The sequence below is a fragment of the Chiroxiphia lanceolata genome, chromosome 10 (assembly GCF_009829145.1).
Source record: "Chiroxiphia lanceolata isolate bChiLan1 chromosome 10, bChiLan1.pri, whole genome shotgun sequence".
Classification (NCBI taxonomy): Eukaryota; Metazoa; Chordata; class Aves; order Passeriformes; family Pipridae; genus Chiroxiphia; species Chiroxiphia lanceolata.
Genome location: NC_045646.1, coordinates 11834158 through 11859345, shown reverse-complemented (window position 1 = coordinate 11859345; position 25188 = coordinate 11834158). Strand labels below are relative to the sequence as shown.

The window sequence follows — 25188 nt, the reverse complement described above, 5'->3', positions numbered from 1 at the left end:
GTAACCTCCCCTTTATTTTAACATGTTCAGTAACAAACTGAGTTTGTGACATGACAGTGGCTTCAGATCATGTTTGAGCTGCTTGTGGCTGCATCCTCAGCTGATGCCTTTGAAGACTGCAGTCAGTCACAGGGGATTTGCCATGTTTCCTTCTTGCCTTCCATTGCCTTCCACTGTAGGTACAAGTTGTTTGTGGGAATCTTCAAGCAGGCTTTTTGCAAACTTAAAAGCTGTGTTAATTAAATAAGAAAAAGCATCCTACCCTTAAAAATAATTACACTGCTTTATTTTTCAGTATCACAGTCTCAGGAAATGAAACAGTCCAGATCCTTTCCAAGATAGTAGATAGCTTTTTTTCCATCTGTCTGTCCACAAAATAATCAAATTAAATACAAATTTGTTTGTTTGCTACATTTATTACAGTGGAAGACCGTAATCATTGGTAGAAGCAGCTGAGCTTCAGAACAAAGCGTGGAACAAAGTGTTGTTTTCTCCTGCTTTTGTGTAACCCACTTCAGTGTTTCCAGAAAAAGCACACAGAGGGACAGAAGGATGTGGTGGGTAACAAAATACAGCGGTTTATTGAACAAAATGGGGCAAGGCAATGTTCCCTTTACATTCAATGAGAATTCAGGAGTATGAAGCAAAACATGCTATACACACACACACAGACAGACAGACGTGATACTTTGGTTAAATGTCATTCAGAAGTTCTATGCCAAACTTGGTAAAATTATAGAGTGAACAGTCAAAAATTAAAACAAGAACAGGCTTGCATAGACAGATTATTGTCAGTGTGCAATTCATATTTAAGGATTAGCTGTTACAACCCAGGGTACACTTGCAGCTCTGAGGAATTTAAGCCTTCTGACTAATCCACCTCATCGCATGGCTAATATTTAGATTCAACAGACTGAAAGTTTACCCTGAAGAGCTAAATGAGACAACTGCAGTTATTTCTCTGAGGCAATTAACTATATTGCAGTGCACAGATGCAGCTGGAGACAGACCATGGAGTCTACTTAGAGTGAACACTGATACAGTGGAACTTGTTTATCACGAAGTAGAAAATACTCATTTGTGTGTGCCACTGTCCTCTCTGGAACTCTCCTGGAAGAGCCCAAACTGCACAGCTAAGCTTTGCCCTGTGCTACTGATGGGGAGGAGGTGGCTAATGTATCTCCAGCCCAGATGCTGAGGTTAGGGCAGCTTTCTCAACATGAAACACATGTCCCACAGCCTGTCCTGGGCACAGCAGTCCAAGGGGCACATGTGTGCAGCACAGCCAGTGCCTCCACAGCAGTGCTGCACAACCACAAACGTGCTACAGCACATTTCAGGAGTAAACTGGGTTCTCTGTAGGTTTATGCCTGTCCTCTGCAACAAACATAAGACAAGCTGCCTGTGGTATACTTCATGTGAGGGACACCACTGTGCCTTAGCCCCGTGTCCCACACCCACCTCTCAAAGCGATTGCAAAACTAAGCCCTGAACATCTTGGGAGAGTGGGGCAAAACCAACTGTCCATTGGCTGGAGATGGATATAGAGCAGAGCTACCCTCAAAGCAGCCCCTCCCTGGGATCACTACCAGGAGCTGGATAGCACTGAGCTCAGCTGCCCATTAGTCCATGCTATGAGCTGTGCTTCGGTTCCCATTGCATCTCACACAGTCTTGCAGTGACAGTGCTGCCATGAGGGACAAAAGGAGCCACCTGCTCAAGGGGACAGACACCCAGGAGATTGTTCTGGGCAAGAAGAAACGAGTTTCATGGACTGGCTGTGCTAACTTACAAGAGTGTAAACTAAGTAGGGGAATCCTCACACTGTCTCCGAGTGCTCCCCTTTTTATATATAAATTAGCAATCCACAGTTAGTTTGTATACAGGATAATATGAATTAAAATAAAAACCTTGATAATAAAAATATATAATACACACATTGATCCTCAGCAATAAACTGAATGAAAACACTAGAATGTAACTGGGTGTAATTTGGCACAAAATAAACACAAAGAGGTCTAGCACTGTAAAAATAACAATCCATTTTTTTCCGTAAGTAGAGAATGTAATCAATTCTGATTCAAATCCTGATAGGTGGGAATGCAGAGATATAAAAATACTGTACATACAAGATCCCTTTTACAGAGTGAAGCAGACTGCAGCATCTGTAACTTCTATCCTTCCTCCCCAAGAGGAGAAATTCAATGATGAGACTTCATTTATCCCTTAACAGCTGATATTTTCTCGCCCCACCAAGTTCAAAACCGTGAAGTTCTTTAAAAAAAAGATAAAATTAACCTGTTGGATCTATCCACGTGACAACAGCTGCTTCTTGCTGCAGGAAGCTGTACAGTCCAGATTAAGACAGTGTTTCATAGCAAGGCGACTCAGATCAGCCTGCTGAAGACATGGAGTATCCCTGCGGGTAAGGCACGATCCCTCCGGTTCACCCAACCTCTCTTCGGCAGACATTGTGCTTTGGACGGAGGCAAGGAGGTGGTGAGAGCTCTTGTGGCTGAGATGTGCCAACTGTGAATATTAGGAAGTACCAGGATTTCATGGAGATGAATTTTCCACATGGTGCCTGATGCCTTGTTAATGCACAGATTGAGAAAGGGATACAAGACCTGAACAACCCGGGCAGGGGTCCCAGCAAGGACTCCTACATCCTACTAAATCTGGAGCAAACCCATAGACAAAGCTCCTAAAACTTGGCAAGAGAAAACAAGGAAAAAATAAAGATACTGAAACACTTTTCTGCCGTAAGAAGGAAATATTGCTGTTTCTTTATAAAAGATCAGCTTTGTTGTGCTTCTTGCCAGGGACACATGTACAAGGTGCTGAGTTTGCATCTCGCCTACACCAACTGCACCTTCTTGACTCTCAGCAGAACTGTGGCCGCTGAGCCCCAAGAAGAATTGGCTCCTTGTTCATCCATGATCTTAACTCTTGTTGACTTCAGTGGGACCACGGAATTCCCTTCCAAAAGTGGTCACTGAACACACAAGTCCAGTTGTAACCTTTGCCTCGGGAAGTCTCTAACCTGTCTGACTGCATCAGGACCCCAATGTATATCAGATGAACAATTGCTCTGCTTATACCCCATTTGCTATCTGCTTTCCTCAGCTACCATTCCTAGCATTTCTCTCTCTCGATAGGTGTCAGCCCCTTCTAACAAAAACTTAGGGCCCCCCTTTCCACAAGGGCTATAAAACAGGAGAAACACTTCAAAGGGACAGCAAATGAATAAAGGTAGACAGTAAGAATAAAAAGATATGGAAGAAGGGAGGATACAGAGCAAAACAGCCCATAAAGCATTCAGCACTTCCTGAAGGCATCCAAGGAAGCAGCAGATGCTCCTTCCCTTGGGCTCTTTGTCTCTTGGTGCCATGGCTGGAGAACTTGACTGGCCCAAGTAGGCCATTAAGAAGATCCTGGAGCTCCGCAGAGCAGGCACTGAGGTGTTCTTCAGACTCTACCCAGCTTCCAAACTAAATCAGAGTTTTCTCTCATATCATTTCTATTCGCTCCCATTGAAGTCAACAACTTGGATACCACCAAGCATCCCTTCTGAATTAACAGGTTTTTCAAATGTCAGGGGGCTCACGGTCTTCATGACTTTTCTAATTAGGGTAAGACAAGAGTTACATCAGCCAACTGCAGTGCAAGAAAATCCATCATAGCCACCCTACAGAGAGACCCACAGAGGGCTGAATTCCTAGTTGGCAATTTCCCTTTGCCTTTTATAGAGGGTCACCAGTTTTTTGCAAGCACAGCAAGTACAAAGCTCAACCACTTCCTGATTTGGCAGGACTTTTCCCCATCCAGTTTTCACAAGTGCACCAGGTGATACAAGCAGCAGTGCCTGTTATGTAGGAAGTGTTAATTCATAAAAACATACCAGGCATTCATTTCACAACAATAATTACTCTGATGGCAGTGGAGGGGAAAAGCCCACAGGAAAAAAAAAATGGCATTTTCAGCAGCAGAGATTTTGACTGTTATATGAAATACAAAAATAAATTTTTATAAAATAAAATCTTGGTAGATGAGGTTGCCACACTGGGCCAAGTTATCAAAAAAAAAAAAAGAAAAAAGGAAAAACAGGATCTATGTTGTTATTTTTCTGGATCCTTTTAAACAATGTTAACACTTCTGAATAGACAGAGACAGAACGAGAAGAGAAAACAAGGCAAGGACAGTAAAATCTAGCTGCTGGCTGGGATATTTCCTGAGAAGCAGCAGCAAGCAAGCAAGACCTTGCAAGTCACTTAAGGGTTCATGCAGGTGAGTGAGCTCACAGTCTGGAAGCAAGGGTATGCAGGTAGCAGGATGCTGCTGATGTACATTACAAGGTTTTTGGATAGTGTATACCTGGTCTATTGGGGGTCATGTGGCTCTTCACAGATACTGAACTGCTGCCAACAGGCCAGTGGGGGTAAGAGATGGAAGTTTCTTGAGCTGTTGGTCAAGGCAAAACATGAGTTTGTGCTGTGGCATTAAACTTGCCCCTCCAACTTATGACAAAAAAAACCTGCCTAGTCTTCCTAGAGATTTGGCCCAGTAACTATCCTACCACAGACAACAGCCAAGGTTAAAGCCTTACAGCTACCTTAGGACTTGAATTGTGCACTAGAGAAACAGCAGACAGCCATGCTCTCTTCCAGTTTCTTATAGGTCCAGAGAGCTGTCAAGGCTCCCTTCCCAGGCAGATCAGTGGTGAGGGCAAGTAAAGTCACAGCTCTGTCTCCCCTCCTCCACAAAGCCAGTGGCAGAACTGCAGATGCTGGCAGACAACAAAGAGCATGGCAGGACAGACTCAGTGCTGGGCACTAAGGAAGCTGGGCGGTAGGGGCAAGGCAGCCAAACTCACTGCTGTGAACTGGACTGGCACATGAACAACCTGCCTGTACCAGATGAACAGACTCCAAGCCAGCGTCCAAATGTTCAGCTTTGTAGTTTAAAAATACACCTGAAAATAATGGCAAAAAAAATATTAAAAAGACAAAAGAATCGAAATGAGTGGAGGCCAAGAGAAAAGGCTACTTGTCTGTGCAAGAGAAAAATGATTTTCAAAGAGCAGAAAGCCATCAAAGTGGAAGGGGGGAATCACTGCATGGGCAAATCTATACAGACAACAAACCTGCAGAGCCTGCTAAGCCCTGGAGAACAATAATTTTTTATTCCAGACTGGAGTCCGCCTGGGGTGCTAGACAGAGCACTGTAGAGGGAAGGCAGTCAGCACAGACATGGTGTGGACCATTCAGCACTCCATGTCTAGCTCAAGTTCCCTGTAACTGTAGATTTTTAATTCAATGCCCATATGGCCCTATTTCAGCCCCACGTTTCCAAGACATATGCAGGTTCAGATACAAGTTACTGTACTCAAGTGCATCAGTAACCAAGCTAGGAGTTACAGGAGATCCTACTTGGCTTCAGTGAAATTCCTTGGCTTCTACCACACTGAAGCTCAAAGCAGGTGACCACAGAGTTCCATTCAGACGTGTGAGTTCCCAAACCACAACTCACAGCTTCTTGAACTCCCTAGCATGCACACAAGGTCTAATTTCAGTTGAAATTGTCTTTCTTTTAACTGTTCTATCCTATATCTGGAGCTAAATGCCTAGTTACACACTCTATCCAGATTTTTGGAAACCCTAGAAAGAAATACAGCAGTTAAGTTCTGTTCCATAGGCAATTTCTTTGTCACCGGTCCCAGGGTCTGGCCTTTGCTGGTGTACATTTGAAGATGCATTCTCCTTCCTAGTATGACTGTCAGGTTGGGTCAGTTGTCTTATCCAACACAGGAAGGAACACATTTCCTCTTACAACTCTTTGCGCTAAGCAATCCTAATACTGAAAGGACTTGTACTTCTGATGTTTCGCTGCACTGCCATAACCCAACTCATTTCTTTAATTTTCCTCCATTTTACATGCATCTCAATTTGTCCTATTTGTCAAAGCTCCAGCCAAAGATTAAAAATAAAAATAGAAGGAAAGCCTCAAAAGGATGTATGAAGGAGCTGTTAAGCCAGCTGGTTGATTTGCACAGCTCAGTGGCAGCTAGATTATACTGCACTGCTTCAGTCATCACATATGAGTAAGAAACTGAAACAAATAATTTTCCTTAATATGATGACACTTGAAGAGATGATCCTGGGAGTGGAGGGTGGGCCTCCCATTGGGTCAGGAATCAAGGAAGTTGCCTGGCAATTCCAGTAATATTTGCTACAGAAGAGTCAGTACCAAAGCAAAGGCTAGCACAGTTTACTGCTTCCTACGGGAACCTGGAAAACAAAACAAAGAAAAAAAAAACCTGTGAGGGTAGATCCTGGTGAAGAAACTATTACCTGCAGTTGTGTTTTACTTGTCCTGCCATTCTATTTTACTTGCCCTGCCATCTTGTCCATCTGTCTGGCTTCCCAGGGACTGGTAAAGTCAAAGGCCAAAATGGGAACCATATGTTTCATTACCCAAGCAAAAGGAAGGATAGATCCACAAGTCAGGCAAACATTCACATTTTGCCTGGGGAGTCAACAATGCTGCAGCCCCACTTCACAGTTTGAAGAAAACTGAATGAGCACTGGGCTTACAAATTCAGATATCTAAGTGCCATCAACTTTGCAAATTACTTGATGAAGACAGAACACAAGTTTCCCAAACTTTACATTTCAGAAAGGAAAAAGTGTCCACATATAAGTCACAATAGTGGAGCTCAACAAAACCTGAGAGACTGAGTTAAATTCTGACTGCCCTTTTCCTTCCCTAGAGACTCCACAGAAAAACCTGAATGCCAGCTCTGAGTTAAAAATCTGCAGGGGTGACCTTAATCACACTGCTCTATGCCCAGTGATTTCAGGAAACAAGCCAACAAAGCAGTGCTGAGATGCCACAGGAACAAAATAAGCCTGTCCTCAGGACAGGCTTCTGTCTGATCATCCCATCTACTCGCCAGCCAGGTGATAATGTGAGATTGTCTTGTATTGGATTGTTTGATACTAGTGAGTCACCTAAAATCCATCATGTCATTGTCTTACTGTCATTTCTCCATCATTTGCTGCCTGGATTTACAGTCATTCATCATTAAGAGATCATGGAGGACACGCAGACAACAGTTTGACAAACTCCAGGTAAATCAATTCAGCTTTTTAGTCTCTCAGCCTGCAACATGCTCAGCAAGTACAGCCCCAAACACTGACCAGCACCACCTGCTGCTGGTGTCTTGCAGGTTCTGTCTTGCAGGCTGCTTGTTTGAGTACAACAGCTCACAACAACCCAAGAGCTGGGGCAGCCCTGGGATTGATTGATCCTACCTTTAGGAGAGTGCTCAGGTCTGGGGATCTGGTGCAAGGGGCTGGGCTGGCTTGTGTAATATCGAGAGTGTTCAAAGTCATCGAGGAGAGGCTGTGACCTGCCAAGCACAGGGTAAAAGGAGTGATGGGAAATAGCTCAAAGGCATAACAGTGTGTCAACAGGAACATCTCAGCTGTCTGGTCTGTCGCTGTCAGTTTGATGCAAACTGTGCCTGGCCCTGACTTCCCGCCTGCAGAGCAGCTCCTCTGAGCACAGCCCATTACTGTTTCTGCAGTGAGAAATGCAGAGCATTTACTGCTTCTCCTGCAACTCTTTCATTTAATAATGGTTTCAAGTTGTCAGGAAATAAAGAAAGAATTTCCATCATGAAGATTGATGCAAACCTCACTCAAAAGAGCAACATTTTGAAGTGTTGAAGTGACTGAAGTGACTGAAGCTTGCCCAGCTTTAGTCCCAGAGTATTTTAATATGATCTCTCTTCAGTCTCACACCTTATCTGTTGTTTCTTTTGCAATTTCATCAAGAATTTCTAGGCTCCTTTCTGGAATGGAAATCAAAGGCACTGGGGTCACTTCCAGGGCCCAGTCCCTCATGAGGGGCCTTGAGCCAGAGTATCAAGAGATTCAGAAGCAACAATGGGCTACAGCATGTTCCCAGTTTGGGATGAGGAACCCCAAAGCACAATGCACTTGCTTGCAGGGGGTGTCCACATGCAGCAGTGGGAGCTGTGTACAGGGCTTAACTGGGAGCAAAGACGCAAGGGAGCAGCTGTGCAAATGCATGGTGATTACTCCTTTCTGCCCAGATATGACATTTGTTTTCACATCCCCAGAAGCTCTTTAACCCTCTCAATGTTTTTCTGCCATTTAACAAATGTCATTGCACAAGCTCATCAATCTCTGTCAGCACAAGGCATGGAGACCAATATGGACAAATGCCATGAGCGCAGTGAGTGACGCATGTCACCGAACACCTCACGAGCTCTGTGCCCTCCATCTCTTCTCAGTGTTAAAATCTCTGCACTCCACCAATTCCCTCCTGGGTGGGTCAGGCTGGTCATCCCACAACTTCTCCCCAGGATTCAGCTTCTCAGCAGCTTCCCAGTTGCATTTCCCCATTTTTGCCAGCCAGTTCAAGCTCACCTTGAAGACCTGTCGCTTCTGTGTCGCTGAGTTTCAGGTCCTTCTCTTGATCTTGAGCGCGTGGACTCACCTGCATCAGGCTGATGGGAAGGAGGGAAATCTGTTCATCTGTGTGCCTTGCAAGAAACCCCCCAGTGCACTGAGCCTGACTCAGCTCCATGCAGCCCTTTCGTGCTTGGTTTGTATGATTAACTACAGCCAGACGTTCAAATGCCAGTACCAGGACTAGTTTCCAGTAAACAAAACTCAGCCTTGCTGAGCCAAACTCAATTTTTGTGCTAAATATGTGACAGCTCTCGCGGACCGTCCTGAAGCTGGGGTCAAACACAGTGTGTGATGACTGCACACATGGCTGGGCTGAGCACAAGGGACCAGCTGCACGCAGCTGTGCTCCTGCAACCACTTAAACACAGTAAGGAGGCTGAAAACATCAGAGCTACCTCCATCGGGCCCCAAGACTGACACAACGTCCCATTTAGCACCTCACCAGTGCAGACTATGAAATCTGTTTCCTATCCTCTCCCACGTTGGCTAGCCAAGCCTTTCTGTTATTACTCATGCAAAAACCTAGGCAAATAGACTCAGTACTTTCATTACACAGCCAATTTTATTACGAGGCAGAGTGACATCTGAAGCATCTGCATTGCCCTTATACAAACAGATCCAACTACTGTTTTTATTGCTACAGTCAGGATTTCAGCAGAGGGAAGGTCCTGCACCAGGAGGACTGAAAGTGCTTCAGGAAGGCCACAAAGTGCTGTGACATCTAGTGCCAACTTCCCAGGCCAGATGCCAAAAGCATCTAACCAAGTAGGTGACTCCAAAAGTCTTGGGAAGCAGTTGAATAATAAACAGCAAGACCCTTTGGAAGCATCACCACCTTTTGCTTTCACCACACACACTCACCTCCCTCTGGAAATCGGAATAACATTATCTGTGGTGACTCCTGAAGCTTGACATACCTTCCAATCTTGATCATGCCTCCTCTTTTCAAAGGAAGACTTTTCTCTCTCTTTCTCTTTCCTTAAAGCCTTTTTCTCCTCAGCCATCAACAGTCGAGCAATTTCCTAGAAGGGAAAACACAGACAGTGCCTCAGATACTTTTACTGCTCTTGTGAGTTTGAATAACTTTCCCGTGGACAGCTGCTGAATGGGAAGGGTGCAAATCCAGGACTTCACCCATCTGTGATCAGAAATCAAGTGACAGGGCAAAATTAAGACAGACATCATGCAGCATGCCCAGCAGATCCCTGATTTGCCAGAACTGCATTTGCAGAGCCTTTCTGCCCCCTATTCCTTTTCCTTAATGGAGGAGGTGGTTCATCTCACAGCATCTTGGATAGCCTCCCCTGGGGCTCAGAAAAGAAATGCTCTCACAGAACCATAAACTTCCTTCCTCTGTCATGGCTGCGACAGGCAGGGCAACTGCCTGCTTGGCCGGCCTGAGCATATACATGAAATTCAGGTAGGAGCAAACCCCAATTAGAGCTCTAAGCTTCCCCTACAAGGAGAGAAATGAACAACTAGAGGGTAAGAGAGAACAAGTGGTGTTTGGCAGCTTCCACAAGTAAAGGAATTCCAAAAATATTTTACTTGTTGCTCACCTCATCCTGGGCTACTTGAGCTGCCTTCTGATCTGCCTCATTAGCCTGGGGAAAAGAATAAAAGATGGCAGAAGAAAAAACAGAGACAAAAGAGTAACATCTCTGAATTATTCATACTCAATCTACTAGCAGGGCAAGTAGGTGCCCATATAAATACACAACAATGCTCCCCAAATATACTTAGCTACTTCAATACTTACAACCCAACAATAAACTGTCAGTTCAGCTTTTCAGCTGAAATTTGTCCTCATGTACCTGTTATGGCACACCACAATGGATTTCCAACTCTGCTGCCCTCTTCTCAAAGATGGGCATTGGTCTGTCTCACTTCTGGGCTGGCCACACTGACTACAGGCCGTCTTCATCTGCCTGGAAACATTCATTTAATATCACTCTGCTCCAGTAATTTAATTTTGGGGTGTTTATTTAAATAATAGGTCCTTACTGGGTGGATGCCAGCTGTCACTCCATATGTGTGTGTATGGAAGACAAAGATAATTACTAGAAAGCACAGTAGCACTTTATGTCTTAAAGTCACTCTTATAGATAAAAGGTTTACAAATTAAAGTTGTCATGGCTGGCTACCTTAGTTCCTTCGAGATGACTAATGCATCCCCTCAACTTACCAGGAGCTCTTCCTCCTGCAGCTTCCGAGCAATCTCCGCATCAGACAACTCCTGTTCCATTCGGGGTGCATCATACATGGTTTGTTTCATCCCCCTCAAATTAGTGCCTACAGAATTGTGAGAGGAAAACAATCAACTCAACCATTCTCTTCGGCTCCCCCTCAGGAGAACCACGACGTTGTACCTGCCACACAGCTGGTTTGAGAGCATCTTTAGCTGAGGTGCAGCACACACCTTAGGAAGGTTTCTCTGTGCACACAGAAATACCTGATACACCATGTCTTACGACAAATGCAACTATATGGCAGAAGAAACCACGTCCCTTGAAGTCTTTGATGACAGTGATGCTAGCAAAAGAATTGTCACACTATGCCTTGATACAGATACACTGGCAAAACTGGGCAGCAGAGAGCAGCCCAACATCTGTTATGAGCACAGCACTCTGAATGCACTGCTGGAGCAGCATGGGCTGCAAAGGCTGCCTGGGACAGGCTCACATGAGATTTCAGACTATTTCTTCCTTGGGATGACCGATGAATTTTACAATTCAATGAGGAAACAGCCAAGTAAGCATATTTAAAGTTCATATAATATTCAGTTCTGGTTTTGAGTAAAGAGTTTTGTTATTTTAAAGATAAACCTGATTAACACCTTCCACTTCCCCAAGGAAGGCTTTCATATTATGAGGAGGAAGAATAACTGTCCCAGTATCTCCAGAGACAGACACCCATTATCATCCTCATCTTACCCATCGGAATATTAGTTAGATGGCTTTAAGCATAAGTTTCCTCACGTTGTTACAGACACAGATCCAAGTCTCCTACTTTCACTAGATCACCCCTACTTCCAGTGTGGTTTTAAAAGCAGAAAGATGCTTCTGGATCTCTAAAGCCCCCATTCCCCAAGTATTATTGAACAAGAACTACACAGGTACACATTTCCCAGAAAACTCCACTTGTACAGAATTTGGCTAGAACCCCATCTTACAAACAGAGCCCAGTTAGACACCCAGTGCCACTACTGAACTTTGCCCAAAATGAATTGATTAAGTTGCCAGCAGGGTTTTCAATAAGAAGTGGATGAAAATTGCTGTGTTTTTTAGTGCTTTAGCAAAGTGTTTTCACTTACAGTCCTGCATCTCAACAAAAGATAAGCATAATCCTTACATTTGGGGGTTTGTTAGGTTTTTTTTCTCTTGTGCAGTGAGACCACTGCACAAAATCTATCATGAAAACAAAAGCTGGCTGTTGGTTGGTTGGTTGGGTTGGGTTTTTTCGGGGAGGAGGGTTTTTTTCTTAAAACACAGGATACCAAGGGCACCATTTCCAACAATACCTTCTTCCTCATCCTCTCCAATTCCATGGAACATCAGGACATAAACAGAGCAAGAACATTTATGGATAAGAAGAATCCCACTAAATCAGGGAGAAACCTGGACAGGATTAACTGTGTACACACTGCAGGTAGATAGTGGAGACAAGCATCTTCAAAGGAAGCAATACATATTTCAGATACCAGTATGGGGCACACAAAGGTCCATCCCCACACATACATACACCTTTCCCATCACTTGGTTACCTGAGTCTCGCTGGCAGCCTCCACCCTTCCCCTGGGTCACATGTGGGGATGGGGAATGTGTCCTGTGTCCCGCCCTTCTGCAGTCTCTTGCCTCACCCCTTCTATGATCATCTCTAAATTCAGCATCATGGAGCTTCTCATCATGTGCCATCCTGTGCGATGAGTGACCCCGACGGCGAGATTTGTGTTTTTCAGAGCGCACCACCCGGCCGCTGCCCTGATGCCAGGTTTCCTGCTCAGCCTCCAGTTCCAACTCAAGAAAGGGAAGGTGCTTTTCTCTGTCTTGCCTTGGGGGCTTTCTCCTGTGCTGTGCCTCATCTGCAAGTCCGTGCTCCGACTCCAGGTCAAGACTGAGAGGTCTCCTACCCTTCTCCCGGGCAGCTGTCCTCCTCTCCCGCAGCTCCCAGCTATGGCTGTGATCATAGGCACCGTGCTCAGCCTCTCTTTCCAGATCAAGGTTAGGATGTCTCCGGGACCTTTCCTGGCTGGCTGTTTTCCATTCCTGTTGATGGCCACTGCTGGTCTCTCTCAGGTAAGGAGACCTCCGACGATCCTCCGAGGTGGAACGCCCGTGTTTGGAAGCACCGTTGGCCAAAGGTGAGGGAGGTCCTCTGTGCTCTCTCTGGTGGTGCCTGCGCCTGTCATGACTGTGTGCCCTGTGAGGCTCAGAAAACTGCTCTCTGGGGTCACGCCAGGGGTGCTCTGAGCAATGGGGGGGACAAACAACGACTGGGTTAGTGGTGCAGGGGTTAATGGTGGTTCTGAGGCCAGACTCGCAGCAGGCAAATGAGGGTGCTTGATGCAAGAAGCTAAAAATGCAGGAAAGTATGATGGGGTCAGAAAAAATAACAGGGACAGATAACGCTTGCAGGATACAACGGGGGGTAGAGTGAAATGGCAGCAGGGCAGAATAGGAGGCAACAAGGCTGGAGCAGAAAGCACAGGTCCAGCCTGAAAGTGTCTGAGACCTCCTAGACAAGGACAAGCCAATATAGAGATAAATGACTTTTAACAATGCAACTGGGGCTGAAAAACAGCCAGAGAGCAGCTCATCTCCTGATGACACATCACTGCTGCAGGATCCTGAAACCACCTGAGAAAGGTTCACAAAGAAAGGCACAAGATGCAGGTAACGCTGGGAAGCAACAGGGGGTGTAAGGCCAGGAGAGACCAAGCAGAGGGGTAAGGTTGGATCCTGGTTTATAAACACTGGTGCCTTGCCCTGCCTTCAGGCACAAGTTTTTTCATTAGTTTCACTGATGGGGGTAAGATCCACATAAAGCAGAAAAGGAGACAAGAGATAGGATTTTTGTTTCTTTAAAAGCAAGAATAGGATGATGGATAGCTGCAGCATCCAAACATCTTCCACCACAGACTGTCATATATCTCTTGCAGACCCAGAAGTTTCAGGTCCTGTACTTTTATACTGCCTAAATAAAAGTTTCAGCTCTGAATAAAGAGAGGGTTATGGAAATTTAAGAGCAGAATAAGAATTCACAAAGCAGAGGCTCCTGACCTCAGCAATGTAGCTAGAAAAGCCACTTACTTGGCAGTTTGGTGGAGTTGTTTCCTCTGTTCTTTCCGGAAAACAGGTAGAAATTTTCTTTGCTCTTAGTTTCAGTAATAAACTTGAAACAGGTAGGAGGATGCAACAGTCTGCCTCTTTACAATCTACTAATTGATTTATTTTCCGATCAACCAATTTGCTAAGAAAAATCATTGCACGGAGTGAATGATTATCTCTCAGCAGCTTTTCAAAACAAAAAAAGAGGCCTTAAAGCAGAGCCTGATTTGAAACAGAACTACACAGACAAGCCTCCACCCAAAAAATAGAAAAAAATCCCAGCAGCAGCAGACTTTCCTCCTCAGCTGCCAAGACGTTTCTTTTATAGTATCTAAATATATTTAAAATAGATTTCACTGCACATGAACTACATTCTGTTTTAATAAATAGCTCTGCCTCCCTTACAATCCATCTAGATTTCAGGAGGAAAAAAAAACCCAAACCCTGCACCAAAACTGAATGTTCCCTTCAAGGCATTCTACTCAGAAAAAACTTTTTCAGAGCCAGCAAAAATACAGCCTACAGAAAATCCACCTTGAAAACAAATCTGTATGACTTTTATCCAAAACAGGTATATTTTTAGAAGTCCAAGAACCGTAACAGGAACTGCTGTGGTTGGTTTTTAACTGGTTGTTTTTTTCCTGTGTTAGATCATTCATATGATTTACAGAAAACAAATATCCAATAAAACAATCTGACTTACTGAACAACGGAGACCAGAGCATGAAAGCAAGAGCCAGTTTTTGAACAACACTAACAAGGGTCTAAGAATTAATTCAATTTTGTCATTAAGGAAAGCTCAGTAAATACAGCAGCAGAGAGCAGAACACAAAACAGGAAAGCATGGCTATACTAGGAAAAGACTGCTGCAGGTAGCACAACCATGCCAGACAACCTAAGCCAAAGACTTGGTTTTGGGGTATCTCAGGGTGTTTAACTCATCAGCAGGTGCTGGTTCCTGAAGCACCTTCTGAAGGGGCTGTGCAAACGCTCTCTGGATCCTGGTGTTACTCTCTTAAGCAGCAAGTGACTGAGTGAATACAAAAATGGCACAGACACTTCTGGGAGGAACTCTGCTTTTTTTCATGTTTATTTTTCCACTTTTAAAGAGTTCAGATTGCTTTGGAGCAATAGCCCTAATCCATGTGACTCCTGGATGCAGATAAATTTTTGTCAGCTGATTTGTCATAAAAATCCATATTGTCCTACCATCTCTGCATGGCAACAGTATTACCTACATTGTATTTTTTCAGAGACTTGTCCCATTTAATTCTAAAAACCTGAAGTGTGGGTTGGCCATAAGAACTCCAAGATGCTTTTTTTCCCAGCTCTGTACATGTAGCACAACTTGTGGTCATGAAGTTTCCACTTGGTTACTGCTTTGCACTTACTGCTTTGTATTTCCTTGTCTATCTTTGAACATCTTCCAAATTGAACCTAACTTGTGTAAGTTCAAATGCAAGACTTGAAAACTGCCAATGGCATTGATGTTAAAATGAGAAATAAGAGGTTTGATCTTCATCTTCACAATCTGTTAATCAAAAGCAACCCATCTTTCCCACCACATTTTTGAAGGAAGAACACAGGAACCACCACCAGTGCACAGCAAAGCCATCCCCAGATTGCTCCATAATTAAACACACCCTGATTCTCACCTCCCAGTTTAAAGAAGGTCTGTATTCAATCACAAAAGCTGACCAAGAGAAAGCAATACAGCGCTGTGGATCATATAATTTCCACAATGTACAGTCCCAGATGATAATCACAGCAGAGACACTCTGTGGAGATGACCTTGTTCTTCAGTAAGTCATTCAAAGTGGTTGTGCTAATTTTACTGCTTGGATACGTACCTGCAAGGAGCTATTTTTGAAACATAGTTCCATGAAGCAGCATTTATTCCTTTATGTAGCTGTGCCAGCATCACAAATGAGCACACAGAACTGTTTCTCTTCAAATGCAAGCATGGAATTGCATTGACATTCCTCCCCCACACACTGGGTGTTACACAGCAGTAACTGTGGATCATCAGCTACTGTTTTTTTTCCACAAGCCCTTTTAAAACATGCATGCATGGCTGTACTTGTACAGTACACATCATACACCCTACCCCTGTCCTCCAGGCCATTTTCTAGGACAATAAAAATTATAAAACTGCCTTCTTTTTTTTTTTTTACTTCAATATTTCCTAATTACAGAAAACAATGATTCTGACCCTTGAAACTGGTGTAATGCTACAGTGCTCAATACAGGACTGCAGAATAAGGGAAAATTCCTAGATGGAGTTGCCAGATCACCAGGTTCAACTATACTGCCATGACCTTTTATCTAGCAGAAACCTACCTCCATTTTCTGCATAATAGCTCTCCTCATAGTCCTGGGACTCTGGGTAGTGCTTCTTGCGCTTCTTTTCTTCCTGTAGTTCTTTCTGTTGTAGGAGACGGGCAATGTCCTGCAGAGATGGGAGAAAATAGACATAAAATCACCACTGAAAATATCTCCAGATTCTTTTATTCAATTATTAAAATCCCGACAGTTTAATTTTTCAGACATGGCAACAACATTACTCAAATTCAACCCGTAGGTGGAACAGGGCTTTCAACCTAGTGGATGACACAAGGGACCATCTCAGCAACAAGTATTCAACCTCACCCAAGCCCACCATGGAAATTCCAACCCCATGGCAGACTCACAGGTTCCTGTTCCCCCTGCACACATTTGGCCCTAACAGCCAAAGCAGGGCAGAAGGGACTACCTGTGCAACCTCAGGTTTTCAATTATGATTTAGAAGTCACAGAAGTGCATACCCACTTACAGGAGTGGGCTGGATCTGCCCCCTGCACTCTGCCAGGGAAAGAAAAACAGGGGCTAAGGCTGTCTCTAGTTGAAGGCACTTCTGACTGGAAGGAGTTCCCACAGCAAGTCACAACCTCGCTTCACACTGGCTGTAATTTGCAGGGACTGTAGGATGCCAGGCAGAGAAATGCATCAGTTTGACAGACAGAGACTGAAGGAAAAGAAAATCGAAGGGACATTAGGAAGAGCGAGCCAGGCACAAGGCAAGAGCTCAGTGGGGACTGCAGCCATTTGTCTTCTGTCACGGTTTTGGTAAATACGCCAAAGAGACAAGCACTCCATTTTCCTAATTGGTTTTCCTTCGAGATGACTAATGGATCAACAAGGCCTAGGAACCACAGACAGTTCCCTGGGGTTTGCTCATCTGGGGTCCAGAAGCTTGCGAATCAGTGGAACCAGTCTGAAGCCAGGAAGCAAAGCTGGCAGATACCAGCATGGCATGCTAGCCCTTTGGATGCTATTCATTTAAGCCTTCCTAATCCTCAGAACCTTTACAGAGTCATGCATGTAAAGTGGACACTGCGGGCAGGAAAGGCATCGCTGAAATGCAAACTGAGAGTCAACACCCTCCAGAGCAAAGCCTGCACTAGAAGACATTGAATGGCTGTTCAAGTACAAATTATTATTTCAGGATTCAGATAAGATCTGCTCGATAGCCAGCTTTGTGGAGGACCTGGGGATGCCACAGACTCTTTACAAAAAAAAAGAAAGCCAAAACAAAACCTCTTTCTCCTGACAAGGTTAACCTCTTCTAGCAAGTACAGTAAATCTATAAATATATATGCTTAAGCACATTATCTCCAGGACTGAGACAGCTCAGGACTTGCAAATCCACACAAACCACTGCTTACAAAAGGGATTCATAAGCAGGCAGGCTTAGAGCTTCATCTGAAAACCCTGCAGTCCAGACCAGACCTGCCTCAGTCCACAGCTACGTTTCAGCCACACTCGGGAACTTCCCATGTACCAAGATGGAGAGAAAGAATATTTATGACTTCTCATTGCTTTAATCCACAGTCATCTGAAGACTGCTCCCAAGAGCACAAGATGGTCAGCAGGCTGACAAGTTGCAAGGACCAGTTGTCACACCACTGACATCCCTGCAGCTCTCTACATAAAGCAGGAAGGAAAGGTGCAATTCCCCAAGTCAACATTAGTTTTATATCTCCTTCACCTTCCTGATAAAAATAAGACAGATTTGTCACCTTTACAGCACAAATTCTTTGACCTAAGTGTTACTCCCACCCCCTTACTACAAGTTCCTCTTGGAAGCCAAGCCCTTCCACATCTGTCTGGACAGCCTTGCAGTACTTGCTTGGAATTAGTGGTACAAGAATAAAATTAAGCCTTGCACAAGCAAACTGATGCATCTGTCAGGTAAGGACAGATTCTTACTTCAGGTTCTTCCAGGAAACGCAGCTTTGTGTTTCCAAGCTCTTCCTATACAGAAAATGCCACCAAGTGCCTCTTAAGCATCTTGAGGCTACTCAGACTTCTCAGGAAACCATCTGTAATCCAAAATGGGGGCACACTCAACGCTTACGCAGGTGTTCCTCTACTCTGTGGGTTTCTTAAAACTCAATCTGACAGGCTGACCCAATAAGGTGATCAACAAGCCAAATCCTTGGAACACCATCGACAAACCACACTGCCCACTCACAACTGCTCAACAGCAGCAAAGTAATATTCTGAAATCACAAAAGTAATTTGCTAGCAAGAAACTACAACAGGGTGTTCAGGCTGTGAAAGACCAAACCAAAGAACTGAGAAGCCAGAAGTGGATGGCTGGGCGGAGAGTCCTCCTGAAATCTTTGCAAGAAAGACAAAGAAATCATGATCCAAGATTCTTCCAAAAGTGGTACCTCTCTTCTTGCATTTGAGGAAGCAAGCAGGTCTCAGAGTGCATAAACCATTGCAACTTTCTACACCAGGGCAATGAACACCTCAACAAGACCTACCTACTACTTGCCTTCTTCATTAGCAAAGCCACTGGCACCAACAATCCTTGTGACCCTTGATTGTGAGGACTATGACTGTATCTTATTCCTGTAACAGGACTCCCTAAAAATCTCTGTGCATACAGAGATCTGCGAGGACGAGGACTGCCACCATGCAAGCCAACTCCTGTGGCTACTGGCCAAGAAATGCCTGATCTGAAAGGACTGCTACAAATAGCCCTGCCATCCCTGCAGCTTTAAAGGTTACCTCGTCTTTTTCCTCTTGCCTGCGGCGCTCCTCTGCTTCAAACGTGAGCTTCACTTGGATTTCCTGAGCGATCTCGCAGTCCTGTCGTTCCCTAGAAGGTAAGGAGACAAGGATTACAGGCAGTTGAAGCCACAGGCATCAGTCAGCCTAAATAAAGGGATAAAATAGCTAAAAAAAAAAAAAAAAAAAAAAAAATCCATCTGATTTACACAAAAGAATTATTACTCAGTGTTAGTGCAGAGCCTATGAATCCTCACCAGGGACGGGTACTCTCTGTACCTACTGCTAACCAAATTTAGAAAATACTTCCCAAAACCTTCAAAGACTATAAAGTAAAAGAAAACAGATTCATCGGCAGTTTGCTAAGAAAGGAGGTAGGTACCACAAAATAGGGCAGGCCAAGGTAGCACTCAGGAGTCTGCAAACAGTTTAACTCTGCTGAGTTTCTGTATGTGTGTTATCAAAGGAGGGGTTCAGGGGACAGTTAATGCAGGTATACCTGGGAAGTGGTTTTCACGTGAAAGCCAGAAAGAAGAAGGTGCAGGAATGCAGTACACAGGCCAAGTGGAGGTTGGAGGCGCCAGTTCAGTAATGATGAGAAATGCAGCTGAGGTGGGATGAGACACAAAAGCAGAACCAGTGCCAAGAGGCGAGGGAGCAACATGCGTCAGAAGGCGGGGGGAGGGAGCCATCTCCACCCCGCCAGTGCGGATGCAGGAACACAAGATTGCATTAACTGGGGAAAGAGATACCAGAGTAATTGAGACAGGAGAATTCTGGCTGGGCAGACAGACCTAGAAGGCTGTATTTCATGGGCATCACAGCAAAAGCATCTGCAAGAACAGTGCAGCATGTTCCAATGTCCAGCAAACAGGCTGGAACAATGGCCAATGATCCCTTAGGGCAACTTAGCCCCCTTAGGGCTGGGGGATTTGAGAAGAAAGATTAAAAATTGTCTCTTTCGGCACTGTTGAAATTGAGCTAAAGACTAGCTTTAAACAGGTCCAAAAATTCAACCCCTGCAATTGCAACTACTGAAAGGCAAGGCATAGGAGGAGACAAAAATGGGAACAGCAACAGGCAGAGCCTGCTTTATTAGAATACAATGTGTTGAAGAACACAGTGGCAATGATCAGATAGGTGATGGGAAGACTATCAAGAGCACATTATGGAAGACAAGCAAATAATTCAAGAGAAGCAGGTTGTGCTGTGTCAAAGTTGCGCTGTGTGGGATGAAGTAACTAGTTCTAGGCTTGAGCAAGGATCTGGGTAGAAACAACCTAGTGAACTTGGAGATAAAGGACTGCAGGAGAGTCTAGGACATGAACAGAGGAAGTTAAAATAGTTTCAAGTGCAGATAAGCACTTTAAGTTGCAAAATCAAGAAACGTGGCATGGCTGGAGCAGTCAGTGGCACCACAGAGCCTTCTTTTACAGAAAGTGAGGAATGAGAGAAGCAGAAAGGGTGGATACATGGAAGAAGGACATTGCAACAAGAGGGTTTAGAGGCTAAATGTCACCAAGAAACAACTCATCTGTCTTAAGGAACAAAATGGTACACGCAGCAGGAGGGAAAAGAAGCTTTTTTATATCTATCAACTGCTCCTTGGAAGCAGACCTGCAATCGGGCTGGAGTTATTAATAGGTCAAACATCTCAGGACATCAGCTTCTTTCATCCAGGTAATGAAACCTGGTATTTTTAGCATGCGCCTGTGTGTGTTTCATTTGACTCCGGAGGGAGACGTGTTCAAAGGCTCAAGAGTTCACAAAGCAGCAACTCTAGTTCTTGAACCTGCCTTATATAAAGGGACCTTGGCAAACCTGGCACCCAGCAAAGAACCACAGCCCCCAGCAAAACAATAGCTGAATAAGCAAATCCTAGGGGGCAGGCTGCCAGTAGGCCTGATAGTGGATCCCTGATGACCCCAGCCTCTGAGGACGTGAATTCAGGTAGAAAGCAAGTTAGAAAGGTCAGACACATCAAGGCATTGCACGTCTCCAGTTCCCCTGGCACCTGTGAGCAGAGATAAAGTGCCAAGTTCATCAGCACAAACTGACTTGCTAAATACTTAAAATACATCTTATTACAGACAAACAGGACACAGAAACAGCTAATCATCTTTCAGAGCCAAGGCAACAAGGTCATTGCCTCTCCATTTGCAGCAAAGAACACTAGAAGTAATGCAAATGCAGAAGCATTTTCTTGTTCCTGATGACACTCATCTTGGAATACACCATATCAATTTCTTAGAACTGAACAAGAACAGAGGACTAGGTTTTGGGGTTTATTGCTCAGTGGTAACTAAATACTGAGACTTGATTAGTAAATCAACATAAGCTAGTGTTTTAACTTAAGTGTGCATAGAAAAGAGGTTAAAGAACTTTGACAGCCCTTCTCATCCTTCAGTTTCTTTAGTGTGAGTTCAAGCGCCCATCAGACTCCAGAAATCAGCCAGAGCAACATAAACATCACCCTTCCTGAACATTCCACCTACGTGTCCTTCCTTCCTGGGCTGCAGGAGTGTTAAAAGTGTTGGGAAAACTCTGTATCAGTTTAACAAAAAAGAGAAAACACCCAAAAATCTGTGTGATAAGAAAGCTCCCTACCATTCACACTGATTATAGTTACTAGTTGTTGCCAGATGATGGAAAAAAAAGGAAACGTTTAAGGGAATTATTCAAAGGAACTAGCTTACATTAATACAACAGAACCATTACAGCCCTGGGAGCAAAACGAGGAAAGGACATATTTTCACACTATTTTATTTTAGTCATCTTGCTACTACACTTAGCAGCGTGCAGGCTGCTCAGCTAGATGTGAGAGATGCTTTTAAAGAAGCATAAAAATAAGGCTTGATGCTTCCCTGAATTCTTAAAAAAAAAAAAAAAAAGTTATTTCTATTCTCTTATTTACCTTCACAAAGTCTTTCTGAGAAAATTTAGGATTTGAAAGACAAAAGAAAGCCTACAAATTTGAAGAGCTTTTGTACATTTCCTGTTTCTAAAGACCCCCTACTTTTACTTTCTTACTTCTCCTATCACCTTGCAGTGTCAAACTGACCTACACAATACAGAAAGCATCAACAGCGAGGATTATTTTGTTGCCAGAATATGCTACTCTTGGACAAGGAGGAGTGGGAACATACAAAGAATTGAGGAAGAAAAAGATCCTACAAAAGGATGCCTCTAACTTCTTTTACTATTCTTGCAGAAGAGCTCATGCTTCCAGGAGCAGAACTGCTGCTGACACAACATTTTGCATCAGCAGTTCTGCCTGTGCCTTGGCTCACAGTTTGTAAATCCCATTTTACAGAGTCCTACAAGAAGAAAATCATTTGCAGCTCTCAGCAAGTAACAAAGAGGAATCACCTCTGCCATACAAAATTAATTTTTATGTTGTCATTTACACACACGTCTCTAATTGGTAATAAAGACAAAGTTATTGGAAAAAAACCACAGACTTGATATATATATATATCTATCTATCCAGAGTTGCCTCAGTGTGCTGGGAACATTGAAAACAATGGCTGATCTGTTACGCCCCAGCTTCAAAGCTTTTATGAGCCACTGCTTTGAAGCCAGTCCTGTATCTCGCACATCTGCAACACAGAGCTCTTCTGCTTCATCACTGTCCCTGCCAGATGAGCCACCCAGGCTTTGTGATCCACCACCAGCTGTATCTGGTGGGTGGCATCCCACAAGTCTGGAGGCAGCACAGCTGCTGGGAGATGCATCCTGCCTTGCAAGCCCTGCATTTGCAGTGACCCCCATCCTGCCATCTCTCACCAGCAGGATCTGGCTGAGATCTGTCACAAAAATCATTTGTTACATCTCATGCATTACAAGTCCACTCTGGATTGGAAAGTACAGTTTGTTTTGCCCTGCACTGCCACATTCCATTTCCACACCAGCTCCACAGCTCAGAGTCATGGCGCACAGAAAGCCAAACCACAGGGTTCGATGTGCTGTGTGGGGACTGAGCAAACCTGCAGAGCAAACGGGATTGCTCATTAAACACCCTCTCACAGCTGCTACAGAAGTCAGTGACTGCAAAAGAAGGCCTGTCCCCAACACCCATCCCCACCAAGTGACCCTGGGGCAGCAGTTTCCCCTTCCAGGTCACTTCACACTGAATATCTGCAAGCACAAGCATGGGCTTCCAGCTTTCAGTGCAGCAGGACACCCAGTTCCTCAAAAGCACTCACCAGGCACCAGTACAAACATATCAATATCTGCAATTTTCACAAGAGAGAGAATTCATTCACTGTAACACTGTATTTATGTGGCATGGTTCCTTCTTTCTCAGACTTCAGCCCACACAAGGTCAACACAAGTGGCCAAGTTACTCCATTTTGCCAATGAGCAGTACAATGGGGAGACTCCTTCTCATGGACAGGCAACAGAATATAAGCCAGGATGGGCCCCAGGACCATCTACTTCCACCCTGTTCTCATTACTCTGTGCCTAGTATTAATACTTTTATAGCAATGGACAGCCAAAGTAAAAAGGAAACAAAAGCAAAACCTGAACCCCACGTAGTGTCAAATCAAAGCAGCTGATTTCAGTGCTCTGACCAAATGGAACTAGCATTTCCATTTCAACAGCTTCATCACAAACTCACAAGTCTTTTTGGTGTTTTTGAGCACGTGCTTTCTTATCCTCCTCTTCTTGCAGTTGCTTGGCCATCTGCAAGTCATGTTGCACCAGACGATTACGCTGAACATTTGTAGCCAAGTGATGCTCAACTGGAAACAAACACAGACAAGAACCCCCAAATCAGGGTGCAGAACTTCATTGCGTGAACAAGATAAACCAAGTGGGAGGGAGATTCCAGGCCAGAGAGGAAGACAGATCTTGGCAGGGGAACACCAGGCATCATCATTAAAGGTGGGAAAGTCCTGAACTGAAATTACGCTAACAGCTTGAGATTGCCTTGTTTTAGCACTGCGGGGGCTGTATACATGTCTCTGTTACCAAAACAAGATCTGCATATCTTAACACATCCAGGTTTATAGAGAATGTTTTTTAGGCTTTGAATTTCATTTTCTGACGATGGGAAATCACCCTAAGTGAATGAAGTGGGTCTGGAAGGGACCACCAGAGGCCAGTGAGGATAAGCTGAACCTAAAGCACTTCTGATGGACGCTTCCCTAATTTGTTCTCAAGAACCCCTAGAGAAGAGAACTCCTCTCAATCCCAGCATAATTGGTTCCAAAAATCTCACTACCTTTATATTTAGCAACAGAGCAACTGAATACTACTGTGATGCCTTTACCATACATGGATATTGCCTGAAAGAAAAAATGGCTATGTGAGCTGCAGCAGAGAGTCATCTTTAATTCAGTGGTCTCAGGTTCCAGCACCAAGGGCACAAGAAGCTGCACCCTTGGTGGAACAGCTGGAATGGCATTAGCACCTAGTACTGGCAGACCCCAAACTGGTGAGAAGCTGATTAGAGGCCATCACACCTGAAACTGCAACGTAAACATACCCAAAGTAACAGAAAAGCATATGAAAAAATCATTTTAAAAAAAAAGAACCAGTCACTTTGAAGTTCCTGGCTGTACTTTTTTTTCTCCTTTTTAAACACTTCTAGGGTTTAAAAGCTGCCCTACCTCAAAATATCTGAAAAGGAAGCCTCCTTTCAAAAGGCAGACACAGGCAATTCTGAAATAAGTAAACAAACAGACCTCTTCTGGTGGTACTTCAGGTCAGCCTATAAAACTTGAAGCTTCCAAAATTGCTAGTCATTTCTAAAAACCTTGCACAGCAACAAAACCTCAAGCACACTCCTACATACAATTTTATCACAAACATCATAAACAAACTCAACTCTAAAGGAGAGCACAAAACCGAAACATGAAATGCAACTATCTCTAGGGTACAATGTGAGCTGGAGCAGAAGGCAGTGTAGCGTTACAGGATAGTCAAGACAGCAATAATAAACTGTATTCTGTTAAAAAGAATAAAAATTGAATAAATGCAGGAAGCATTTCTCTTAGCAAAATCAAATAAAGCCAGGTTATCTACTGGGACAAGTTTGCTTCAGTTTGTTCTCAACCTTATTGCTACTTACTCTCTTGTTCCTGTAAGTTATGGGCCAAGGTATGATCTTCCAGAATAGCAAAGTCTCGACATACTGAACAGGGAAACAAAGTAAAGAGAATTAGTATCAGAAAAAACAAACAAACAAACAAAAATGCACCAAAAGAGCTGTGGGAGTCAGGGGAATATACAGACTTTTGTCACACTTTCTGGACTTGTGTTTTTCCCCATCCTTCACTCATGTCCGTTTTTGCATG

General features: G+C 44.1%; 1 protein-coding gene across 2 annotated transcripts in view; it reads right to left on the bottom strand.

The window, feature by feature from the left end:
• Positions 1-268: 268 nt before the first annotated feature.
• Positions 269-25188, bottom strand: part of CCDC50 (coiled-coil domain containing 50) — a 42607-nt gene continuing 17687 nt past the window's right edge. The window contains exons 2-12 of one of the 2 annotated variants that reach the window (XM_032697531.1): positions 24963-25025; positions 23508-23631; positions 18887-18977; positions 16169-16277; positions 12265-12966; positions 10687-10793; positions 10061-10105; positions 9419-9523; positions 8457-8536; positions 7314-7411; positions 269-6287 (exon numbers count right to left, since the gene is read on the bottom strand). In XM_032697531.1, the coding sequence (XP_032553422.1) occupies positions 6268-6287; positions 7314-7411; positions 8457-8536; positions 9419-9523; positions 10061-10105; positions 10687-10793; positions 12265-12966; positions 16169-16277; positions 18887-18977; positions 23508-23572 (1422 nt within the window). In that variant the 5' untranslated portion in view covers positions 23573-23631; positions 24963-25025 and the 3' untranslated portion in view covers positions 269-6267. The remainder of the gene's footprint in view (positions 6288-7313; positions 7412-8456; positions 8537-9418; positions 9524-10060; positions 10106-10686; positions 10794-12264; positions 12967-16168; positions 16278-18886; positions 18978-23507; positions 23632-24962; positions 25026-25188) is intronic. The other variant, XM_032697532.1, reaches the window with a different exon arrangement.